The following is a 24157-nucleotide window of genomic DNA, read 5'->3' on the forward strand; positions in this document are numbered from 1 at the left end:
GGGGATTCTGAGGTGACCTGTGGCCCAGGCACCTGGCCTGTAGGGAAGAGGAGGTGTGTGCAGCCAGGGCGCAGGGAAACCTCTGGACTCAGAGCTAGCTCAGGGGCCATGGCCTGGCGCAAGAGAATGAGAATATGAGAAACCCGGGGTGTCTAGGGCCACCAAGCAGGGGTCATCAGCCTCTTAGGCCAGCAGCCCTTGGGGGTCCAATTGCAATGGCCCCCGGGGGGGCTGCCTGATCATGGGGTGCAACCCCAATCCCTTGGTCACAGACCCAAACCGAGGTGCGATGGAAGGTCCCGGTCCCCAGGGACCCCTGGGCTGTCACTCCTCACAGACCCTGGGGGCCTGGACGTTCTCGGTGCTTGCCTGTGCAGCCTCAGGAGGGGCTTCTGTCCCTCCCTTTGTGCACTGCCCAGCTGGGTAACGGGCAGGTGCCAGCACACCAGGGAGGGGCCAAGAGTGAGGTCTCCCTCCAGCACCTCGAAGGCTCCTGCTCCCCCTGTACCTCCCCCCCTCCGCAGCTCCTGAGTTAGCACCAGGGGCCTTAGGACAGCGCAGCAGCCGCCCCCACCCCCGCGCTCCCCCCACCCCCGTGAGCACTGAGCTGCTGCGGCTCCCTTGCAATCAATACGTAGCAGCTATAATTATTATTAATTCATATTTCTCCAGGGGGATTTTGATGCTAATAGGAGGCTCCCAAGAGGGGGTGGGCCGCACTGGCAGGCGCCTCTCAGAGCTGCAGCCCTGCCTCAGCACGGGCGCCCTCTGCCCAGGGGGAAGTCGGGGCGCTCAGGAGGTTGAGGAGTGTGCCTTGGCCCTTGGCTCTGGGCTTCTTCCTTCCCCCTTCTTGGGGTACACCAGGAGCTCAGCGCCGCTGCCCTATGTGGAACATGAGAGGGGACAGGCGAGGAGGAGGGCTCCCTGGAGGAGGCTTTTCTGAGCCTCTCACACTCCCAGCCCAGCAGGCATGCCCTAGCCCACGGAAGAGACAGGCCCCAAACTGGGGGATTTCTTAGCTCCTCTGCTGCTAGTTGGGGGTGCTCCTGGGAGCTGTCTCCTGAGCCCTGTGTGCCTCCCGTGGTGCCCGGGGCCTGGCCCGGCGGGGTCAGGGTTAGCCTCTCTCCCCAGGTCTCTCTCCCCGGGCCCAAGATAGGGCTGGGATTAATCAGCAACAAATGCAGCCACAAGGCAAAAACTGTAATCAGCTTGAGAAGGGCAGGGCTGGGCAGGGCCATGAGCCGTGCTGCTGGGGCTCTGGGCTGATTGGCCCAAAGGGTGCAGGCAAGTGGTTCCAGCAGGGCCCGGGAGGCAGAGCTGGGGCTGCGGCCACAGTGAGGTCAGAGGGACACTCTCCCCGGAAATAAGCATGCACGTCTGGACACACACACCTGTTCGAGGCCTTTGCCTACACGTGTATTTTTTTTTTTTTGAGGGGGGGATACACCTAGTGATGCTCAGGAGTTACTTCTGGCTCTGTGCTCAAGAATTACTCCTAGTAGGATGCCGGGGATTGAACCTGGGCCCGCGGTGTGTGCATGGCAGATGCCCTTCCTGCCGTACTATTTTCCAGCCTGCGCACATGGGTCTGACCTCCCCACCCTGCCTGTTCCTGACCACGTTGCACACAGGTCCCTGCGCCTGCGGGTGCTTGTCCATCTGCGCGCACACACACAGCCTGGCGACAACAGCTACATGCACACAGGCAGCTCCCCCAAACACCTGCTCCCCAACTACCACACACATGTACTTCGGGGCCACGATCTGCAGTGGGTAAATCATCGGCTTCTGGAACCCCCGCCGCAGCACCTCTGCCCCTCACAGTCTCTGGGAGCCGGGAGATGAACCTGGGGTGGGGGTGCTGTCCCCTCTGCTGCATGCTCTGTGGCGGAGGCCAGGATTTGGGGGAGCTGCCTGTGTGCATGTAGCTGTTGTCTAAAGTCGGGGGAGCAAAGCCAGTCAAAGAAAAAGGGAGCCATCCAGATCTGTGTCTGCCCGCATTGGTGCCCCATGACCTTGCTCAATGCCCTTCTCTCTCAGCCTCAGTTTCCCCACCTGGGAGCTTTTTCCAGTGGAGAGACTATGATTCTCCGTGAGGACCCAAACCCTGGGAATCGTCCTCGCTTCTCGCTGTCAGGTCTCAGGTTGTCAGTTCCCGGCCTCGGGGCTCCTTCTGGCGGGGGTGGGGTAGGTGCAGGCCAAGGGGACAGGAAGGAAGGGCCCCCACCCAACCCCCACGTTGGTCCTGGTGGCTGCTGCGGACTTGGTGATTGGGAGGAGGGGAGGCGAGCGATCGGCTGCCTGGGGCAAGGGGATCCCGCGGGGCCGGGCGGGGGGACGAAGGGGAGAAGGAGCCCCTGGCCGGCGCGGGGTGGCCACGCAGGGGCCAGCGGCGGGCAGGGGCGCGCGGGGGGGAGGGAGCGCAGAGGGGGCGGGCGGACGGGGGAGGCGGGGAGCGCAGCCAGCGCGGCACAGAAGCGAGCGAGCGAGCCGGGGAGGCGGCGAGAGCCGGAGCGGCGGGCCGGGCGGCCGCGCCGGCGAGCGGGCAAGGCGGGCGGCGAGCTGCGCGCAGCGCGAGGGGCACCGAGGAGCGGGCGCGGCGGGCGCAGCGCGAGGCGGCCCGAGCGGAGAGGCCCGCGCGGCGCCGCCCCCGAGCGGAGCCCGAGCGGGGAGGGGGCGGCATGGACCCGCGGCCCCGGGCCCCGGGGCGCTAGGCCCCCGGAGGGGCGCCCCCCGCCTCGCCGCCCTCCGCCGCCGCGCGCCCCGCCCGCTCCCGCCGCCCCCGGGGCCGCCGGCGGCCCATGAGCCCCGACCTCAAAGTTTGCGGCGGGCGGGCGGGCGCGGAGCCTCCAAGATGCCGTTCCACCCGGTGACGGCGGCGTTGATGTACCGGGGCATCTACACCGTGCCCAACCTGCTGTCGGAGCAGCGCCCGGTGGACATCCCCGAGGACGAGCTGGAGGGTGAGTGCCCGGCCGGGCCCCCCGCGCCCGACCCTCCTACCTGCGCGCCCAGGTGAAGCGCGGGCCAGGGGCGCAGAGGGCTGGGGGGCGGCCGCAGGTGCGGGCGCTCGGGGGCGCTCGGGCCAGCCGCGGCGCGGGGAGGCAGGAGGCGCTCCCCGCGCTGGGCGCCGCGGAGGGGGGTCGCGCCGGCCGAGGGGAGGGGGGGCCCGGCCCGCGCGGTCCCCTGCGCTGCGGAAACTTGCCGGGCCCCGCAGCGGGGTCACGGGGCCGCGCAGTCCGCGGTGACGGTGCGGCAAGGCGGCGGGCCGGGGCCGGGGGTCCGAGCGGCCGCCCCGCGCGCCCGCCCCGGCCGGAGCACCCGCAGCCGGATCCCCTCCGCGGTGGCCGCCCGCGGCTCTGCGCTCGCATTGACATTCCGCTCGTGTGGCTTGGAAAATCCAATCTGCTCGGGCAGCCGGCGAAGGGGAGAGGGCGACTGGCCGGCTCCTGCGGGGCGGATGGGCGCCCCCGACCTCTTCTGGCCACCCCACCCCCAACCCCCAGTTCCTTCCCCTCAGTCCTGCGGGGACCCCCAGCCCGGAGTGCCGGGAAGGCGGCCCGGGCGGTGGTGGCGACAACAAGTGGCCGGATTGGGTGGCTTGGTCGCGATAACCCAGCCTGGAAGGGAAAGGCAGAGCGACCAGGTCGATGACCCCCTCCCCCGGCGCCTCCACCTCTCGGGGTGCACGGGGACCGCAAGGCGGCCGGCTTGGCGGGGATCCGAGCAGGGGGCAGGGGCTGGGGGTCCCTGGGTGGATTCTGGGGAGCAGCGAGATCCCGGGGGCCTGGGTGCGCTTTCCCGCCTACGTGGGGGCAGGTGCTCAGGCTTTCACTACCCCCCGCAGACGTCTTGGGGCCCCATATGGAGTGCAGTGTTGAGGGGGGGACGTTTCTGGGCTGACGGAAGTCTTGGTCCTTCAGGATCTGTTGGGGGGGGTGGTTGGTGAGGAGGAGCTGAGCTCACCCAGGGGCTGGGCCTCTCTTGGGGTGTCTTGGGTCTCGGGGTCTCTGGCAGGTAGTGCGCTCTGGGGGTGCCGCTGACACACCAGCTCAGTGAGGTTGTGGCGTGGGCACTGATGTTGCGAGCCGTTGGGGGAAGGGAGGCAGCCCAGCTTGGGGAATTCTCAGGGGCCCAGGGAAGATCAGGAGGGAGAAAGCAACTGCCCCCCGCCCCCATCCCACTGCGCCACCAGCTCTGAGCCCCTTGCTTGGCACCAGGTCCCCAACCCCCAGGCCCCTGCAAGCTGGGAGAGTCGAGACCGGGTCTGTGCGTGGGGTGTGCTTGGTACCGGCTGCTGCCTCTCTTGGGGCTCTGGCCTTGAGCCCCGTATTTCAGGGCCCTACCTGGAAATCAGAGCCTTATTTAGGGCCAGAAAAGCAGGGAGTGGAAAGGAGGGCAAGAGGGTAGGGTGGGGCAGAGATTCACTCCCTCCCCCTGGTCTCCTCTGTCCAGTGCACCCCTAACCGTCCCCCCACCTAGGCCCCCATCCCTCCCTTCTTCCGGGACATCCATGAGCCCCCACCCCCGGCCCCCCATGTTCCACCTCATCCCCTCCTCATGCTCCCAGCACCCCCCGCCTTGCAGCCATGCCTGGCCAGCTCCCTCGGCTCCCTCCTTCCCAGATGCAGCTCCCCAGGAAGGGGAGCGGCCAAGACGAGGCCAGGACGCAGGGGCGAGTGGCCACTGGGCAGGGGTGAGGAGGCGTCCAGCTCTCCTCAGACTGCCCAGCAGACTTGCTGGCAAGAGCCCAGCAGTGTTTGTCACCAGCCACCCTGAAGCACTCACCCTGCATGCTCCCCTCGGGGACCCTCCCCCGGGGCCCTGAGGAGCAGAGTAGCCTGGGGCACAGGGGGCATATGAAGGGCAGGGCCCTCGGGGGGCCGGGCAGGGCAGACGGACTGTGGGGCCAGCAGACACTGGCGAGGCCCCAGATCACCCACCGGCTCTTGGGCAGCTACAGAGCAGGCCCTGAAGATGCTGTGACCAACCCTTTAGTGGTGGCCCCTGCCCGCAGGCAGCCTGGAGGCCGTCCCCGGAGCCATAGCTAGGAGGACAGGGTGACCATCCTGAGCACAGAGTCCCCTCCGCCCCTCTGCCTCCACAGTGCCCCTTCGTGCTCTGGGTGCTGGGCCATCGTGGGAGGACCCGTCCAGCTGCTGGGAGGGGGCCAGGAAGAAACACTGGGCCCCGGGGCTGGCGTGCTGCAGACCGTATGTGCGTGTCTGCCGCAGAAAGCCGGGAGGGGGGGTGCTCACGGGGGACGGGGGTGGAATGCTGGGGTTCAGGTGCAGGGCCCCCTGCCAGGCAGCGCTGGGTTCGAGTCTGTACCCTTCACCGGCGCGTGACCTTGGGTCATCCCTTAACCTCTGGCCTCGGTTTCCCCATCTGTGGCAGGCGTTGGACATGTACCCTCCGGGGCTGCTGGGAAAACTCAGCCCGGGGTCTGGCCCGCAGTCGGGGTGCAGGAGATGGCAGTGGTGTCTGGGCAGGGGACCTTCAGGCAGAGGGGTTGAGCACAGTTCCCCCCAAGTGGGTGATCCAGGATACAGGGGATCGGTAGTTGCCTCGGGGGCAGTTGGGGGGAGTGCTGTTTGTTCGTCTAATGAGGTTGATCTCCAAGGGGATTTTTTTTTTCTGGAAAGGAGGGGGTCAAAGAAATTTAGGAACCTCTGGGGATTGGAAGGACAAATGCCCCCGAAACAGGCTATGGGGGTTGGGGGGTGGGCTGGGTGGGAAGGGTCTGAAAGGCCTGGGCAAGGGGGCTTGGGGTCCTGAATAGCAGGGCCTGGGGGCTGGCAGCTGTAGCTAGCCCCCACGGGAGCAGGCGGTGCACCCAGAATATCTTCGTCCCTGTCTGTTATCTGCAGAGACCCCCAGAACCCACAGAGGCTTTCGGTCTAGCCTCAGAGAGAGACCACAGTGAACTTGAGCCCCCGAGAATGGGCAACCCTCACCCGGAGAGAGAAGGGAGGAGCCGGGCACCTCCGGGCAGGCCTCCCGGGGGGGCACTTGGCCTGCCAGGCAGAGTGGAGCCTGTGTTGGGAGTGTTGCGGACCTGGTGCAGGGAGGATCCCCCTTTTCCTGCCCCCCGCCTCCACACAGCCGCTGCTGCACTGGCCACAAACTTAGGGCGGCCCAAGTGTCAGGGTGTGGGGCCAATGCGACCACTGCAGCTGAGGACAGGAGCAGCCCCCCAGTGCCCTCCAGCCTCTGCACCCCATCTTTGGCCTCTGTCTGCCCGATACAGTGCCAGGGGGCCCTGGATGTCTGCTGAGAACTTAGGCCCTGATGCAGAGCCACGGGTGAGGATGGGAAGTGGGGGTGTGACCCGAGGTGGCAAGTGGGGGACAGTGTCCACCGGAACCCAGAGGCCCTGCCAGCCCTTTCCCAAGCCAGGAGTCCCCTTGCCAAGCCGGAGCTCAGCGAGTTTCCCTGCTTCCCAGGCGGGAATGCGGCGGCTTTCGGGGAAACGTGCCCTGCGGGGAGGTGCTGGTGACTGCAGACCAGTGGGGGAGTGAGACGCCCACCCAAGTGGGGGCCGCCCCCAGCCCCGCAGAAGGCCTCGGCCACACTATGGGAGGCCCAGCCCCACTTCACACATGAGGCATTTGAGGCTCAGAGGGGGAGAGAAGAGCCTTGCCCAGGAGTGGCCACTGCGGGCAGCAGAGCTGGAATCCAAGCCCCGTCCCAGGCCAGGAAGTCAGCCCACACTCGCCTCCCTCCCTCCGGGCTCTGCCTTCTGGAATGGTCTGATGTCTTGTCCTGCCGGGTTCAGCCCGGCCTGCATGGCTGTTCTGTCACCCCGCAGCCCTGTCACCGGCCAACAGCGGGGAGAGATGTAAATGGCACTGGGGTGTGTGTTTTGGGGGGGCTGAGCACTGACTCTCTGGCCCCTAAACTTGGCCCTCCTGAGGGACTGGGCAGAACTCACAGTGTGGCTGAGAGGCACCCCAGGCAGGCGTGTGGGTGAGGAGCAGTCCCGGGGACCATGGATACAGAGGTGGCCGTCTTTGGGTTTTCTAGGCGTCTTGGAAAGATTCCTTCTGCCTGAGAAAGGGCCGTGGGGCCCCTGAGCTGCCCACAAGCCCCAAGATTCACATGTGTTCATGATCTTCCGTCCAGCCCAGGGTTTCTTCTGAGCTTCCCGAAGGCGAGGGGCTCTGGCGGCAGCGGTCCTGGCTCTGGGCACCAGGATGTGGGGGACAGATGGAACTGTGGCAGGTTGTTGGGGTCGGGGCAGCATCTATTGTAGCTTCACTGTGTGTGTCCAGGTTGGGGGTCACCCCACATTAATCTCCTAGGGGGCCTCTTCAGAGGAGGACCCAGAGAGACGGGTCCCCCCTGGATGGAAGTGGGGATCTTGGGGACTGTCTTCAGTCCCCCTCCCCACCCAAGTGCCTCTAGCCTGTGTGGGCAGCAAAGGCTTAACCTTCCTTTCTAGAACGGCTGGGAAACTCAGACACGAGTGCGCTGAGGGCCGGCTTAAACCCAGCTGTGCAGAAACTGCCGCTCGGCTCCTCTTTTCTAGGGGGCTCCCGGCGGGGGAAGGGCTGCTCACCTGAGTCATTCATTCATTACATCATGTATCCAGCCACCGCTTCCTCGTGAGTGACAGCTGCCGTGCCAGGGAACGGGGACACAGTGTGCGCAAGACAGGCTGGTCCCTGTCCTTTTGGTGCACGTGACTCATGGGCCACCGTGGTCAGTGCAGGAAAGAGGGAAGAAGTAGGTCCATGGGCGCCTGGGCAGGCTAGTCAACGAGTGGGCAAAGAGTTTGGGGTGATGCCCTCTGAAGCCCCGTGGCAAGGGCGAGAGCATGCCAGACTGTGTGTTCCACGGCCGGAGGTGGACGGCCCTGGTGTCCACTAGGACTGAATGTCTCTTGGTCCTAGGGGCTGGTCCGACTCTTGAGTGTGGGGTCAGAGTAGCAGAGGCCATGCCAGGTGGCCCAGGGTCACCCTCCTGTCTGCCCGCAGCCTCCCGGGGTCAGGTCACCCCTCAATAGTCTCCGTGGCGGCAGACGGCCCACACGTATCTGGAGATGGGGCTCATCCCTTCCCAGGGAAGCTCTAGGTGGGGGTAGCCCTGGCGTCCCGAGTCCAGCTTCACCGGAAGTCCTGGGCCTGGCCTGGGGGTCCCATCTGAGCTCCTCCGGGAGCCCCCGCATAGGGACAGACAAGGGGTGCCAGAGTCAGACAGTCTGGGGGCCCAGACCACTCAGGTATGGCCTGCTGTCTGTTTGGGCCTGTGACCTGCAGTCTGGGCCACTTCTGTTTTTATGGTGGGGGTGGGAGCAGGACATACTCAGTGGTATTTGGGGAATCTTGCGGTGCTCAGAATCAAACTGGGATCAGCCACATGCGAAGCAGGCACCTTCCCCGTTGCACTTTCTCCGGTCCTTCCAAATACGCCAGCACACACGCTTGCATCTGCCTGCGGAGCCCCGTCCAGGGCAGGGGGCTTCCTTGGAGGCCACGAGCCAGCACCTGAGCTGATCAAGGAGACCCCAGATTGCTGGAGCACTGAGGGTGGGTATGGATTGAGGCCTCCCACCAAAAGGAGCATACTCCCCAGGGTCCGGCTGGAACTAAGGATGAAGGGCCGGCAGTAGGGGGAGGAGTGGAGGTGAGAGGGAGGCAGGGGTGCTTGCTCACCCTTCCTGGCCGCCTGGGTAGAACCCTGCCATGTGCAGTCTTACCCTTACCATCGTGGGTAAGTCTGAGGCCATTCACTGAGTTGCTTGTTCCCAAGCTCCCAGCACGGTGCTCCCTGCCCCAGAGTTACCGAGGTCCTCAGTGTCCTGTTTACAGTAACGGGCACGGTGGCCCCACGGCGGGAGGACTCTGGGCTGGGGAGGAAGCAGGGGGGGACAGGGGGGACTGCAGCTCCCGCACTGGTGCAGCCACGTGGGCCACAGTGAGCACGCCAGGAGTCGGAGCCAGCGGTCTCGCCTGGCCCCCGCCCTGAGAGCGGGCACATCGCCTGCCCAGGCTCTAGAAGGTGACCCTGACAGGTCCACCCACGCCTCTGGCAGGCTTTGCAGGGACTCAGGCCGGGAGTCTGGGAGGGAGATGCTGGGCTGGGCTGGGGTCCCATTGGCTCTGCTCTGCCCACAGAGATCCGAGAGGCTTTCAAAGTCTTTGACCGTGACGGCAATGGCTTCATCTCCAAGCAGGAGCTGGGCACGGCCATGCGCTCCCTCGGCTACATGCCCAACGAAGTGGAGCTCGAGGTGATCATCCAGCGGCTGGACATGGACGGTGAGGGGCGCCCCTCCACTCCCTCACCCCAGGGCTGCTTGGACCCCGGGTCTGGGCCCGTTGCTCCCTCCACCTGCTGAATCAAGGTCAGAGAGCAACAGCCTGGTCACACCAGAGCTGGGACACTGTCTCCACTTCAGATTCTGAGATTTTTCATTTTTGAGTATGGAAAATTAACACGGCTAGACCGGACACCCCAACTCTCATCACTCAATAAAACTCACCAGTGTAGTTGATTTGCCAGCTAGCATTTTATTGATGTAAAACTCCTGGGCAGGACCGTGATGCCCAGTGTAACGAGCCCTCTCCATGCCCCTCCCCTCCACTTAGAGCCAGGTGGGTATTTTTTTTTTTTGAGGGAGGGAGGGGATACCCATACCCAGCAGTGCTCATGGATTATTCCTGGCTCTGTGCTCAGGGGACCATACAGGATGCTGGAGAGTGAACCCTGGTCAGCTGCATGCAAGGCAAACGCCCTCCCCAGCTTTTTTTTCTGTCCAGATGATGGGAAATCTTTGGGGTTGGTCCACACCCCTCCCCCAGGGCAGTTGCGGGGTGCTGGGAAGCCATGGAAGGTTCTGGACAGAGTCCCCCTGCTGACCCAGCCTGTTTTTGCCCTAGGTGATGGCCAAGTGGACTTTGAGGAGTTTGTGACCCTGCTGGGACCCAAGCTGTCTACGTCGGGGATCCCAGAGAAGTTCCACGGCACAGACTTTGACACCGTCTTCTGGAAGGTATGCCCGGGCTGGCTGGCACCCGGACTCCCTGGGGGCGGCCGGCTGGGGTTCCGGGAGTCAGGATGGGGGAAGGGTTCCCAGCCCGGGGCAATGTGGGGCCTTGCTAGGCTCACACGGCGACTGTGCCCCCTGCCCCCCAAGTGCGACATGCAGAAGCTGACCGTGGACGAGCTGAAGCGCTTGCTCTATGACACCTTCTGCGAGCACCTGTCCATGAAGGACATTGAGAACATCATCATGACGGAGGAGGAGAGCCACCTGGGCACGGCCGAGGAGTGCCCCGTGGATGTGGAGAGTGAGTGCTTGACGGGCTGCCCCGTGGGTGGGAGGAGGCACCGGGGTCCTCTGGCCTGCCCCCCCCACCGGCTTGCGTCGCTGAGCTCCCCACAGGGGGGTGCCGGGTGGGGTTCGGGTGCGGAGGGGCAGGTGGCTCATCTCGCCCCTGGCGGGCTCCCCAGCCTGCTCCAGCCAGCAGATCCGCCAGACGTGCGTGCGCAAGAGCCTGATCTGCGCCTTCGCCATCGCCTTCATCATCAGCGTCATGCTCATCGCGGCCAACCAGGTGCTGCGCAGCGGCATGAAGTAGGCGCCGCCCGGGTGCCCGCCGGGCGAGGGGTGCATGGGGCCTGTCCACGCCCACCGCTGCCTGCCGCCCTCCTCCTTGGCCGGCTCCTGGGCCCCGCCCATGTACTTCGGGGCCTGGAGGTCCGGACACCCCAACCCCCACTCCAGCCCCCTCAGGCCTTGCATGGAGCCGTGGCCGCCTGCAGGGGACCCGGGTGGTGGCTCAGGGGACGGCCCCAGCCCTGCCTGCGCCCTGTCTGTGCCCGCCCCCTCTCCCCCGAGGCCTGTATGTAGCACTAACTCTTCCCACAGTCGGGGGGCTCCTGGGAAAGCAAGGAGCGCTGTGCGGGTGGCCCTGGGGTGCAGCTAGCCCCACCCTGGCCCTGGCCGTCCACCCCAGCCCATGACTGGGGTAAAGGCGGGGGCGGAAAGCTGCCGGGCTGGGGGAGGCCTGAGGCTGAGGTTCCTGGCCCTGCCCCCTGGCACAGCCCTCGGATTCCACCCCCCCAAGGCCCAGCAGCTGCCCAGCTTACTGAGGAGTCCGAGGCTCAGTGGGCGCCCAGGCTGGGCCTCAGATCCCCCCATCCCTGGGGGGTGTGGGCATTTCAGGAAGAGCAGAAGCTCATGGTGAGGGGGGTACCTGAGCCAGCCTCACTCTGGCGGCCCCTGCCCCTCCCTGACCTCGGCAGCCCAGACCCAGTCCTGGGGTGAGCCGGGTGAGGGTAGCGGAGCCCAGCTGAGAGGCTCCTTTGGTCACCTGAGCAGCCTGTGATCTTGCTGCCAGCCGGGGTGGGGTGGGGTGGGGGGAGGTATCCTCCTGGGCAAGGGGCCTCCGTGCCACCCTCCTCGGGCACTGTGCCAGGAAGCTCGGCCAGGCTACTCTCCCAAGCCTCCAACCCATCCCCTGGGCCCCTCACCTCTCTCTGCCCTCCAGGCTGGAATGCCAGCGGGGTCCCTGCTCTGCTGGGCCACCGGGGTGGCAGGCAGAGGCCTCGGGCTCCTCTCTCACCCAGGGGATGGCCCCGGACACACGGGTACTCCCTTGCCCAGCCGTGCCGGGCCTCCACCGGCCCCTGAGGCCCTCATCCTCGCCGTCCCCCACGTCCTCTGAGGAGAGGCGGAGCCCGGGCCTCAGGGCACAGGGCTGGGCCATGAGCAGCCAGACCACTCTGGAGACTTTCTCAAGGGACTCCCCCAAAGGCAGTGCTCCCCACTTCTTGAGCTATTCCCTGAGAGCAGAGCTGCCAGGAGCAGAGGGGCTGGCAGGAGGGGGCCTGGCTCCCCAGGATGAGTCTTCATTCAGAGTGACTCGACGGATGGGAGCCAGGGGGGTGCCAGGGGCTTAGCCCCACTGGACGCTGGGCTTCAGGGGCCACCCCCCCGGTGGGGGTGCCCGCAGGGACGGTGGCAGCTCCTGGACCGGTGGCCAGCCCACAGGGTACTGGAAGACGGTGGCTCTGATGGGCTCCGCCCTGCAGAGAAAGAGGACAGAGGATGGGGGTGGGAGGGGACACACGACACTCAGACCCCAGCCCCTTCTCCCCAGCACCCTGGCTGGAGGCAGGGTCTACTCCTTGACAGATCTCTCTGGAAGGCAGCACCTCCAAAGCCCGCAGGCTCTCTGAGCCCGCAACCTCACCGCTAGGATCGGAGCCCAGGGAAATGGTGGGATGGTGGGGGATGGGGGACGCGCTACGGGCCGTGATACAGCGGGGTGTCCCCTCGTGGGGCCCGACTCAGGACTTGGGCACGTCCACGGCAGAGAAGGCTCGCAGCGTATGAGGAGGCGGCTGACGGATGACACTGACGAGGGGAGGCGACGTGCTGCTCGCTGAGTGCGGAGGGAGGAAAAGCAGCTTATAAAATAATGTATATAGCATGATACTATTTTTGTTTAAAGATATATAACATATATAAATGCATACAAAACCCAAAGGCGCAGCCCCTTGTCAGTGGTGCTTCTGTCTGAGCTGCGCTTCTCCACACTTCCTGCGGTTTCTGTTGGGCCACACACAGTGTTTGGGGGGTTCTTTGGGGGGGCTACTCCCAACAACGTGATCAGGGGTCGCCCTCTGTGGGGCCCCCGGGGAACACTCGGTGTTGGGAATCAAACTCAGGTCAGCTACACCTTGATGATCAGGGGATCATCTCTCTGGTCTCACTTTTTCTCAAGTTTATAAGCACAAAGGCCTCTGAAATTGGTAAGCATGCAAGTCTCTGAAATTAGAGGAAAATCTCTTTTAAAAACCCCACATTTTTCTTTGGTTTTGCTCAGGGCTTTCTGGCAGTGCTCAGGGCTTGCTCCAGGCTCGGCAAGCAAAGATCATTCCTCGCAAGGCTCAGGGGGCCATCTGGGATGCCGGGAATTGAACCCTGGTCAGCCTCCTGGTCAGCCACATGCAAAACAGGCATCCTCCCCTCTGTACTAAGGCTGCGGCCTCAAGGAAAGCACCTTCCCCCGGCCTTATATTTTTGTTTTTGGGCCACATCTGGCAATGCTCAGGGGTTACTCCTGCCTCTGCACTCAGGGATCGCTCACTGGGACCATATGGGATACCGGGAATCGAACCCTGGTTGGCTGCGTACAAGGCAAGCGCCCTACCCTCTGTACTCTTGAGACCCCAAGGCCTCATTTTTTATGCTCCTCGCTATCCTTTCCCGACAGGCTCACGGCCCTGGGTTGGGTGTTCTGCGCCCAGACTGGGGCTGTCCTGTCCTCAGGGGTCCACTGGGGGGCCCCGTGGGGTCTGAGCAGCCTTCCTGCCCTTCTGAACTCTGCTGCTCCCAGCTGCTGAGCTTCCTGGGTGCTCGTCTATCCTCCGTCTGGCATGGAAACTCTCAGAGGGTGGGTACCAGGAGGTGAAGCCAACAGTCTCCCAGTGTTCACAGCTGTGCCTGGCACTGGGGATCCCCCGGCCCCCGTGAACACTTGAAATGACAAGCAGCCACGCCGTGCTCCTACGGACAGGGCCCTCCCTGCTCTAGCCTGGAGAAACCAGGGATCGGTCCTGAGAAGCCCCGTTTCATGGAGCGATGGAGGTGCAAAGAGCTGTCACATGACCACGTGAGTGCACCGGAGGGGCTGGCATGGAGCCAAACACTGGCCACCCACTCCCGCTGGCCCAGCTTTCAGATGAGATCCTAGCAGCTGCCGGCAGGCTCAGGGGCCCCGGGCCCCGTGCTCTGCAGAAGGGCAAGGCCTGGGCCCCCAGTGGAGGTTGAAAGGCCTGAGCAGAGGCTGGAGGGGGCAGGGGGAAAACCCAGGTGGGCTTCACATACCCCAGCCCTCTGGGGGCCCAGCCCATTGCTCAGAGTCCAAGGAGGCCTTGGGGCCACCCTGGGCACAGCCTCTGGGGCAGGGAAGCCACCTGCTGTAGGTGCAGGGAGATGCCTGGCCCCATTCACGATTCACCACCCTGGGAGTTCCGACAGCTCTGCCAGCTGCAGGGAGGGTGGGCAGTGGAAGTGCCAGGGGGCTGGAAGAAGAGCCCCAGCTGCTAGCCAAGCCGGGGCTCCCTGCAGAGTTGGGGTGACCCTAATCAGCCTCCTCCTGGGAGCCTCACTCCTTCCTTGGAAGGCAGATTCCAGGGCTAGCTCAACACTCCCGCCTGGAGGACGGGCCCCCCACCCCCAGCCCCACGGCAGGGGGGCTCTAAGATACTAGGTGTTCCTGGGACACAGGCACCGGGGTCTGCGCAGAGCAGATGGGGACACTGAGGCACACAGGTGGGCCCTGTTCGTGGCTTCTCCTGTGGCAGGTGTGCTCCAGATCCAAGGGCAGGAGGCGCTTTCGCCAGTGCCCTGGAAAGAAAGCGCTTCCAGGCGGAACAGTAGTTAGCGCTGGTGCGGAGAGGGGCGAGGGGAGATTAAGGGGATCAAGTGACAAGCTGAAGAGCCAACAGTGGCAGGCGGGGACAGACACCACGTCAGCGCCAGCGGATTACTGTGCCATCCCAGCTCCTCGGGGTCGGTCACTCAGGGGAACAGCACAGCGCACCAGGCTGGGGTGTCCGTGGGGCCTGCAGGCCCCCATTTTACAGGGGCGAGTGTAGGTCAGGCTGACCGCTGAGTGTCTGTGGCCCCAGGGGGTCAGCAGCCCGGTGCACCAGGTGCCCCGGGGAGGAAATGAGCATCCAGAAAGTACCAGAGGGGCCGGGGGCGAGCTCCCGGGGAACTCCCAGCAGAGCCCCCCAGATATAAGCAGCCTCTTTCCAACGCTGCGTGCTCAGGGGTGCGGGGGAGGCCCGAGTGCTGAGGGGTGCGTCTGAGCAAGGGGGAAGGATGGCAGGGACCCTGCCCCCGAGGACGAGCAAAGGGCGGCGGGGGGGTACCTGCTGCTTGGCGCTGAGCTCAGCCGCTTGGCTCTCTTCTCCAGCCAGTCCTCCAGAGTGCCCTCCGGGGGCTCAGCGGCCTCCTGTGGCCACTCCCTGGCCCGCCTTTCCTCTGTGTAGACAGGGACAGGCCAGTGAGGGGCAGGTTCACCCCTGCAGCAGGAACCCGGGGGGTGGGCAGAGTCTCGGGTCTGTCCCTACCACAAGCTACGCTCTCCCCATCCACGGCCTTTCTACTTTCCCTGGAAATGGTCCAAAACCCTGGCTGACCCCCCCCCCCCACACTTGTCTGGTTTGAGGGGCCACACCTGGCGATGCCCAGGGGTTACTCCTAGCCTACACTTAAGGTCACTCCTAGTGGGGCTGGGGGACCATACGGGGTGCTGGGACTTGAACCCCGGTCAGCTGCATACAAGGCAAGCATCCTACCCGCTATCCTCTCTCTCTGGTGGTCCCCTCCCGGCCTCCCGGTGCCCCCGGCTGTTTCTTGGTGGCGGTGTGGGCTGCAGAAGAGAACAGGCCGAGCCGTGTTTCAATCTGGCCTCGCCACAAGCCGGGTCTCTGGCCCCCACCAGCAAGGAGCTGCGCTCGCCAGCTCCGTCCCCACCCCAGCAAATCTTGGCCCCGGATCTGAGCACTGGAGTCCCAGCTGGTGGGAGAGAGACAGGGGCGCCACCTTTTCTAGAAGTCTCAGAAGGGGGCCGAGGCTAGAGAGAGCCAGACAGCTGGGCCGAGGCGTTCCCTACCCGTGGGCGAGCGCCACATACGCGACCCCCGCTGCTGCTTCCCCAGTGGGCACGGACGACATGTCAGGGCACGCCTCCACATGGCTGAGCCATGTGCCAGGGCCGGGCTGGCCTAGTGTCCTGCTCTCTTTCTGTCTCACGGCCTCCAGCTCCAGGCCCCTGGCCCGAGCCCTCCCTGCCCTGGGCCTCAGGGGAGGACGATGCAATCTCGCTGTGGGCCTGACCCCGGGGGGCTACACTTCCTTGAGCTCCTAGAAAGAAACCTGGGCATGTGCCAGGGTGGCAGGTGGGCACCACAGAAAGGACAAAGCCCACAGGGTTAGAGGAGCATGGGGGTGGGTGTGACCCAGACATTCACTGGCTGCCTGAGCCCCGGGGGGAAGGGGAGCACTGTACCCCGCAGATGACTGAGGCAGCTTCTAACTGGCTCGGGGCTCACGTGGTGAGGACCTTCCTCAGTTTCTCCATTTGTCCCACTGCATGAGATGTCTGAGAGACCATTTAAGTGGGAGTCTCCCTGTTCATTTTCTTTCTCTCTCTTTTTGGTTTTGGGGCCATACCTGGTGGTGCTCAGGGACTACTCCCAGCTCTGTGCTCAGGCCTGGGCTCAATCCTCTGAACTAGCTCCCTGTCCCCCAAACCCCCTGTTCTCTAACTGGAGGGGGGCTCCCAAAGGCAGGGGAGATGGTGCCTCCCTGGAATCCCACTGAAGGGGCCCGCCTGACCCAGACTGACCCAACAGTCGAGGTACCAAGGAGGGGACTTGACATGACCCTGATGGAGCAGGTATGCCAGGCTGGCCACAGGGGCCAGCGGGGCTGAGGTGCAGCCCCAGGGCTCCTGGGCAGGAAACCACGTGTCACTGACTTCTGTGTTTATCTACCGTGTAGGGGAGGGACCCCAGGGCCTCACACATGCTAGGTTACAGTCCCCAGCCCCCAATGTCACTTTACACCCAGCAGGGGACACAGGGTGAGCAAAGCTACCACGGGCAGTCTGGGGACAATTCTGGACACATGCGCCCCAGCCCTACACCTCCCTCCTTCTGCCCCTCCCCCCTCCCCCCAACTGAGGGCAGCTGGGTCCAGGACCCTCTCCAGGCCCCGCCCAGCACCCCCTTCCCAGTGCCCCCCCACCTGCCCCGCAGGTCCCGCCTCACTCACCCTCCACCTGGATGCTTAGCTGCTGCAGGTCGCGCTCGGACATGTGGGAGAATCTGCAGTTGGAGCCAAAGTCGCACTGGCCTGGAAGGGAACGCAGGGGTATGGGCTATTGGGTGGTGGGGGGCAGAGGGCTGAGGGGCACGGAGGCGGGGTCTAGTTTAGGGGCACGGCTTTCATGGCCTCAAGAGTAGCAATCCCACGCCGGGAAGGAAACCAGCTTGGCTCTGGCTTCAGGGTCTGGGCAGCTACAGCAGCCCGAGGGGCCCGCCAGGGCTCGCCACAGCTGCTCCCCAGCTTTCTGCTCTGGGGGTCGGTACCCACCGATGTGGTCAGCACCCACTGATGTCTTTGGGGACGGGGTTGGTCGAGGCACCTCTCGCCGACTGGCGCCGACTGTGGGCACTCCCCGGGGCCGGGCTTCCCTGCCAAATCGGGCCACTGCGCATGCGCCCACCCTGCAGTTCAGCTCCTCCCCGAGCAATCGGCGAGGAGGTTCCGAAGTGCAGGACGCTTCTGAGTACCTGCCACGGGGCCTCACACACCCCTCGAAACGCAGGGATCAGGCACTCCATCCGAACACCAGGATGGAACAGGGGCTAGCAGGCACGAGGCAAGCATCTGCCTCCATGTACTATCCCCGGGGCCCAGAGAGGCCTCCCGAGGCGCTCTGTGGGTGTCCATCCTGGGGACAGTAGTGGCACCATGAGGGGAGCCCAGGCCCCCCCGGCTGTCAGTAGTGCCTCCTCCCACGGCTCCGTGGCCTCGCTGTCCTGTTACTGATCATGGCTTTCCTCGTTGCCATGACTCCCGGGATGCTCAGGCCACCTGGGGAGTCCCCAGGCCCCCTAGGTTGGCACTGAGGGCCCAGACCATCCTCCCGGCTTTGTCTCATTCTCCTTCCTGCTTCCATCTGCCTTGGGTTTCTTCACTGACTCAGGCTTTTCTCTCTTCTCTCCCTCTTTTTTTCCCAGGGGGTGAGGATGGGGATACTCCTGGTGGTGCTCAGGGCTCACTCCTGGTTCTGGGTCTGTGCTTAAGGGTTACTCCTGCCCGTGCTCAGGAGCCATACACAGTGCCCAAGATGGAACCAGGCTCAGCCGTGACTCTGGCCCTAATGGTCCTGGCCTTCCTCTCTTTGAACGCTACTCACTGGGTCCAGTGCAGGCCGATCAGCGCCTGTTACCCTAATTTGGACCCATCTCAGCACCACCAGACCTGTTGCCATCTCCAGCCCTGCAGGGTGCTTCGGCTCCTCCAGGGAATGAGTCCATCTATTGTCTTTTTTTTTTTTTTTTTGGCAGATTATATGGGATGCTGGGGATCCAACCCAAGTTGGCCATGTGCAAGGCAAATGCCCTTCCCACTGTGTTATCGCTCCGGCCCCCTGAGTCCATCTATTTTCAACCATTAGAATCTCCCAGGCTTATTGCACTCTCCTGGGGCTTGCCCTGAACAAGCTAAAACCAAACCAAACCAACCTGCCAGGTCCTAGGTGCAAACAGCCGAGGACCAGCTGGGAACCCTAAGCCAGAGCTCCTGAAGCAAAGCAGCCGCCGGCTACTGTACCTCCTCAACCAGTTCCCAACTGTGCCGCCTCTCAACCTTGTTTTCTTCTTGTGGCCCCCGTCCTACCGACTGGCCACCTATTTCCATACTGTGACACCTCCAGGCACATGATTTTCACTGGGGATGCCCTTAGAATATCCTGGGGGCCCAAGGGAGCCCCATGACCCCCACTGAGACCATTAGACTCATGCACCAAGGTCACAAAGCAGGCTGGCGGTGCACAGGGCAGGCTCTGCAGGCTGGGGGTGGGGTGAGGGGACGGGTGTGCAGGGCAGGATCTGCAGGCCGAAGGGGGATGCCTGGTGTGCAGGGTGGGCCCTGCAGGCTGGGGGTGGGGGCCAGCGGGCAGGGCGGGCTCTGCAGAGCCGAGAGAAGTGCCTCACCCGTCAGCAGGAACTTCCTGCATGGCCTCTTGTTCTGCTCGTCCAGCAAGATGGCAGCTGCATCTGCAAGAAAGAGGACACGGCTTCAGACGTGCGCTGTGCACGGGCACCTCCCGTCACTGAGATCTGGGGGAGAAGAAGGTGCTCCCCATCCAAGAACCAGGTCACAGGTTCTCCAGGATGGGACCAGAGAGATACAACGGGGTCAAGGCAGGTGCCGTGCATGCTTGCCGCCAACCCCAGCTATAATCCCCTGAGCACAAAGCCAGGAACTGCCCCTGACCACTGCTGGGGGAGGGCGGGGCTGGGACCTCGCTTGGGGCTGGGGCAGGGAAAGCCTGTGCTCCAGCCCTCCGACCCATCTCCCCCACCCGTCCCTCCTGACAACTCCGACGGCACGGGAATGACCTGAGCTGCTGCTCAGAGGCCCGGGGGCCACATGCGGTGGGGATCCTGGGGGTGGGGGAGACCAGCAGTTCCAGGGATCCCACCCAAGCCCAGATGCTCTGCCACTTGAATCACGTCCCAGACCCTGAGGAACGTGAAACAAACAACAAAATCCTGGCACCACCAGACTTCCCTGTACTGTCACACTGACTTCCTGTGGGTTGATAATTGCTTCAAAATAAAAAGCAGAAAGGAAAAGAAAAAATATAAATGTAATAAAAAGCAAACAAACAAAAGGCTAGAAGGAGATTCCTGTGAAAGTGACAACAAAATCAGCTTCGAGGTGGGATCACGCTCCCCACCGGGGGGACAGGCTGAGAACTGGGCTGGGCTCTCAACCCACGGGGCTCTGGCCCCATGGCTGCCTCACCACCCTCTCACCTCCATTCTGCAGAGAGGCGGGTAGGAGCAGGGGCAACGACGCACCCAGAACAACACATCACCAGCGAGTGGCCATGCCAGGCGTGAACCCTGGCATGTGAGTCTAAAGCGCCTGCCTGTTCCCACGGGGCTAAACATCTCTTGGTGGGTAACCAGCCCTACTGGCACCTCCCTTCCTGGGGGGGAGGGGGGGCTAAACCTCTTCAAGAGTTGGTTAAAAAAGAAACAACTTGTAGGGGGCCGGAGCTATAGTGTAGCAGTAAGGCTTAGCATCCCATATGCTTTTCCTCAGTGCAGGGCCAGGAATAAGCCCTGAGCACTACCAGGTGTTGCACCCCCCCCCCCGGCCCCCGCCCAAAATACCCAAAAAACAAAAAGAAAAGAAAAAGGAACTGCCAAAGTGCATTTTTCGGGCTGCCCAAAGGTCTAGAGCACATGTCCGGCACGCACAGGCCCAGCGCGGCACGGAGGAAGCCCCTCCAAAACCACAGGGCCTGGGCTGGAGCAATAGCACAGAAGGCAGGGCGTTTGCCTTGCATGCGGCCGACCCGGGTTTGATTCCCAGCATCCCATATGGTCCCCTGAGCACCACCAGGAGTAATTCCTGAGTGAATGAGCCAGGAGTAACCCCTGAGCATCGCTGGGTGTGACCCCCCCACCCAAAAAAAAAAAAAAAACCAAAAAAACCCCAAAACCATAGGGCCAGGGAGTGTGGCCAGGGCTGCGTGCAGGCCCTCTCCTGCAGGCCACCTGCCCGAAGCATCACTCGGGTGGCTCAAAAACAAACAAAAGGTTACATGAGCCCTCAACTCAGGGTGGCCCGGAGGAATACAAAAGGGATAGGCAGCGTGAGGACCTCTGCCAGGCTGACCGGCCACAGCCCTTTCTATGTCGTCCAGATCACCCTCATCCAAAGGACCCTGGAGCTTTTTGTTGTTTTGATTGGGTTTGGGGGCCATAGCTGGTGGTGCTCTGCGCTCAGGGATCAATCCTGAGGGACCCTATGGAGTGCTGGGGATGGAGCCGGGGTCGGCTGTGTGCAAGGCAAGCGTGCTAACCACTGGACTCTCTCTCCAGCTCACGGCTTTAACCCTATTCTATTTCTCTGTGCCTCTGCTCCAGCCCATCTCCTTCAGGTCTGTTTCAATTCAGCTGAGCGGGTGGGCAGGAGAGCTACGCAAAGCTCCCCAGTGCCCCCCAGCACCGAGGAGCCTCAGCCTGGGACCCTGCCCCCAGCTGCCCGTGCTCCATGTGAGGTGACCCTCGGGCCCTTCCCGCTTCAGCTCCCTCATCAACAGCTGCCCTGGTGCCCCGTGTCTGTTTGCTCGTTCATTTGGACAATCATCCAACAAACATTTACCGAACACGTCCCGGGTGCCAGGCACCTGGCCAGAATGAGGATTTAGTGGAGTACAAGTGAGACCTGGTCCTGCCTTCCGGTCCGGCAGCCACACTAATCCATGTGGAGCTAAGTGGGGTAAACAGCGTGCGGCCAGATGACCTGACCCAGGCCCGGGGTTGGGGAGGACATCCAGGATTTGCTGCTTGAGTTGAGTCCCCACAGAGGAGGACTGGGCAGAGGTGAGGGGAGACGGCAAGGACACAGACCCCGAGGGCGCCGGGGCCTGTAGCAGCCCGTGTGGCTGAGTTCAGAAGGAAGGGGGAGGCTGGACGGGCCTGAGGACACTGTCCTTCTCTTTTAAGGCTTCGGGTTCAAGGAGTAATTACCACTGCTAGGAGTCATTCTGGAGAGCAGAGTTAGGATCACCCTTGAGTATTCTGGCTGTGACCCCAAAAGAACAAATCAGGGGCTGGAGCGATAGTGCATGCGGGCAACCTGGGTTCGATTCCCAGCATCCCATATGGTCCCCTGAGCACCGCCAGGAGTAATTCCTGGTGCAAAGCCAGGAGTAACCCCTGTGCATCACCAGGTGTGACCCAAAAAGAAAAAAAAAAAAGAACAAATCAACCCTCCCATGTCTCCCAAAATAAAGGAGGGGGGAAAAAAAAAAGAAAAAAAGGCTTCAGAGCCTGCCTGGGGGCTGAGGACCCATGAAGTGCTCAGTGTCGGCCTAGTGTTGGCTGCATGAATGAGCCCAAGAATTCAGGCGCCCAAGGCCAAGCCTCTGACACCTGTAGAGTCACTCACAGATGGCCGAGTCCCCATCCCACCCCTGGGGGGGTGGGCACTGTAGCTGTGACTCATGATGGGATAAAATTCAGGTGACTGCTGCACTGTGGTCCCGAGGCCCAGGGGCTGCTGGCTGGGGAGCCTTGCTCCCTTCTTGTCCTGGCCAAGGCGGAGGGAACAGCCAGCCTCTGGGGCCGGAAGCTGGAAGAACAGGTGCCACACCCTCGGCCAGGCTGGGGTACCCCGCGCTTGACCCAAGTCTGGGCTGAGCTGGGTAAGATGGAGGCCTGGGACAGCCTTCCTGGGAGCAGAAGGACCCCAGGCAAGGCGAGTTACTGCTCTGGCCTTCAACGATACCCCCTCTGAGAGAGGACCCCTGCTCCCTCACCCCACTGCCATTGCCTTCTTTGCCGAGCTATTTTACAGAGCGAACGTGGACAGGAATGAGAAAGAACTCTGGGAATCCTGGGGGACCACGCGGTGCAGGGGATCAACCCGGGCCACCGGCACGCAAAGGATCTCTCCGCCCTCTGAGTCCCCGAGTTCAGCTTTGCCGCTGTCGATCAGCGCCCCGTGGGACCTGGCTGCGTGAGGTGAGAATCGGGACTAAGGTGAAATCCCAAGGAGAGCTCTAGGCCATGTCACAGCCCCCCAATCCCCCCGCCACATGGATCTGGGCACCGGGACCGGGCATCCTAGGCTCCAGGGAGTCCCTCTGCTGCTGAGTGGCCTCCGCCCGCCTCCTGCCTTTCACAGTCAGTCACGCCCACCTGCTTCATGTGGCTGGAGAGCCCTTCCCTCACCCAAGATCTTCATCTGAAATGGGGAGAGATTTAAAAAGATCTAGACCTGGGGGCTGGAGAGATAGCACAGCGGGTAGGGCGTTTGCCTTGCACGCGGGTTCAAATCCCAGCATCCCATATGGTCCCCTGAGCACAGCCAGGGGTAATTCCTGAGTGCAGAGCCAGGAGTAACCCCTGTGCATCACCAGGTGTGACCCAAAAAGAAAAAAAAAAAAAAGAAAAAAAAAAGATCTAGACCCCCCTCCCCCAGATCTGGGGCTGGGGCTGGGTGGGGTCAGTGTTTGTTTAAAGGCCTTGGGGTGTGGCCAGAGCAACAGTACAGAGGGAAGAGCGCTGACCTTACATGCCGCAAGTTCAATCCCTGGCATCCCATATGGTCCATATGGTCCCTCGAGCACCACCAGGAATAACCCTTGAGCATTGCTGGGTGTGACCCAAAAAGAGAAAAAAAAAAAAAAAGGAAAAAACAGGGGCCTTGGGGTGGGGCAGGGTGGGGATCCGGCTCCAGGAGCTAAGTTCCTGCCTCAGAGTCTCAGGAGAGAAGCAAAGGGGCTGCAGAGGCCCAGACAGGGAGCGGGTCCCCAGCACTGCCCCACGCCCTTCCCCCCGCTGGTCCTTCTCACACCCCAAAACTCTTTCCCACTACTCCCTTCTTGGCTGCTCACTGCCCTTTTTTCCTTCTTTATTTTATTTATTTTTTTGGCAGAGGGGTAAGACAAGGGCTCTGTGCTTTGGGGTCCCGCCGGGCAGTGTGGAGGTGGCCAGGCAACACTGAGGGTCCAAGCTGGGCACCCGGCATGCAGCCCTAAGCTCCTGCTCTCCTGGGCCCAGATCTGTCCCTCCTTCCTTCAGGGCTCCTGTTTCAGATGCTCGAGCAGTGGACCCTGCCTGGTCTCATTCAGCTGCTGCTGGTCCGCCCTCCTGGCCGCCCAGTGTCCACTCCTTCCCAGAGGTGGGGACAGGCGGGGGGGCCCCCCCGCTCTGCATAGCTCTACGGTGTCTAGCGAGTTGGGTGGGGGCAGGTCCCTTCTGTGAGTGCCCTTACGTGCCAGGCAACCTCAGCTCCTCCGCTCAGAGCAGCTTTTCCCGAAGAGCCTCCTGTAAGCAGCTCAGTTATTCAGCTGTCCAGCCCGTCACTCACCAGCCGTTTACAGTACCCCAAGGCTCCTGGGGCAGTCAGTCATGGCTGTCACCCGCTGCTGCTGCCGCCGCCGAAACCCCTGCAAGGCTGCAGCGGCCCACGAGACCACTGACCTCCTTACTGTGGCTTCCACAGGCTGCTGCTGACAGCCCTGCCCTGGAGCCAGCCTCCCCTCTCCACCCCCTTCCCTGCTCCTGCCAGGGCCACCCCTGCCCTACCCGTCTGCTCTGGGCGCTTTGCTTCTGTGTGGCTGGCATCTGTGCACCCACTGTCCAGGGTGCCGTGGCTGGCTTGTCCCCTGCGCTTTGGATGCTGGCTCAAATGTTCCCTCTGACGGGCCATGGAATCCCAGGGCCTGGCACAAGTCCTGGAGAACTGACTTGGATCCAGACTGCTGGGGGCCCGAGAGATAGGGCAGGAGGTAAGGCGCTTGCCTTGCACATGACCAACCTGGGTTTGATCCCCGGCACCTCACATAGTCCCCCAAGCTCTGTCAGGACT

General features: G+C 63.1%; 2 protein-coding genes across 2 annotated transcripts in view; one reads left to right on the plus strand and one right to left on the minus strand.

Annotated features, from left to right (window-relative positions):
* The first annotated feature begins 2482 nt into the window (after nucleotides 1-2482).
* On the plus strand, nucleotides 2483-11356 carry CABP7 (calcium binding protein 7). Its single transcript, XM_055147140.1, has 5 exons — nucleotides 2483-2963; nucleotides 9120-9263; nucleotides 9885-9997; nucleotides 10142-10295; nucleotides 10459-11356. The coding sequence occupies exons 1-5, from the start codon at nucleotides 2855-2857 to the stop codon at nucleotides 10584-10586; spliced, it is 648 nt and encodes a 215-aa protein (XP_055003115.1). The 5' UTR covers nucleotides 2483-2854; the 3' UTR covers nucleotides 10587-11356.
* ZMAT5 (zinc finger matrin-type 5) overlaps nucleotides 11339-24157 on the minus strand; it is a 33314-nt gene continuing 20495 nt past the window's right edge. Inside the window, exons 3-6 of the mRNA XM_004615534.2 lie at nucleotides 18754-18816; nucleotides 16805-16885; nucleotides 14896-15007; nucleotides 11339-12036 (exon numbers count right to left, since the gene is read on the minus strand). Coding sequence (XP_004615591.1) covers nucleotides 11907-12036; nucleotides 14896-15007; nucleotides 16805-16885; nucleotides 18754-18816 — 386 coding nt within the window. The 3' untranslated portion in view covers nucleotides 11339-11906. The remainder of the gene's footprint in view (nucleotides 12037-14895; nucleotides 15008-16804; nucleotides 16886-18753; nucleotides 18817-24157) is intronic.

This window comes from Sorex araneus, chromosome 9 (assembly GCF_027595985.1).
Source record: "Sorex araneus isolate mSorAra2 chromosome 9, mSorAra2.pri, whole genome shotgun sequence".
In the NCBI taxonomy this organism is placed as follows: Eukaryota; Metazoa; Chordata; class Mammalia; order Eulipotyphla; family Soricidae; genus Sorex; species Sorex araneus.

Bases quoted from the DNA above. Each gene is read 5' to 3' on its own strand.
- CABP7 (XM_055147140.1), top strand. From the start codon at position 2,855: ATGCCGTTCCACCCGGTGACGGCGGCGTTGATGTACCGGGGCATCTAC. The intron at 9,998-10,141 runs GTATGCCCGGGC...CTGCCCCCCAAG, and splicing joins TTGACACCGTCTTCTGGAAG to TGCGACATGCAGAAGCTGAC. The intron at 10,296-10,458 runs GTGAGTGCTTGA...CGGGCTCCCCAG, and splicing joins GTGCCCCGTGGATGTGGAGA to CCTGCTCCAGCCAGCAGATC.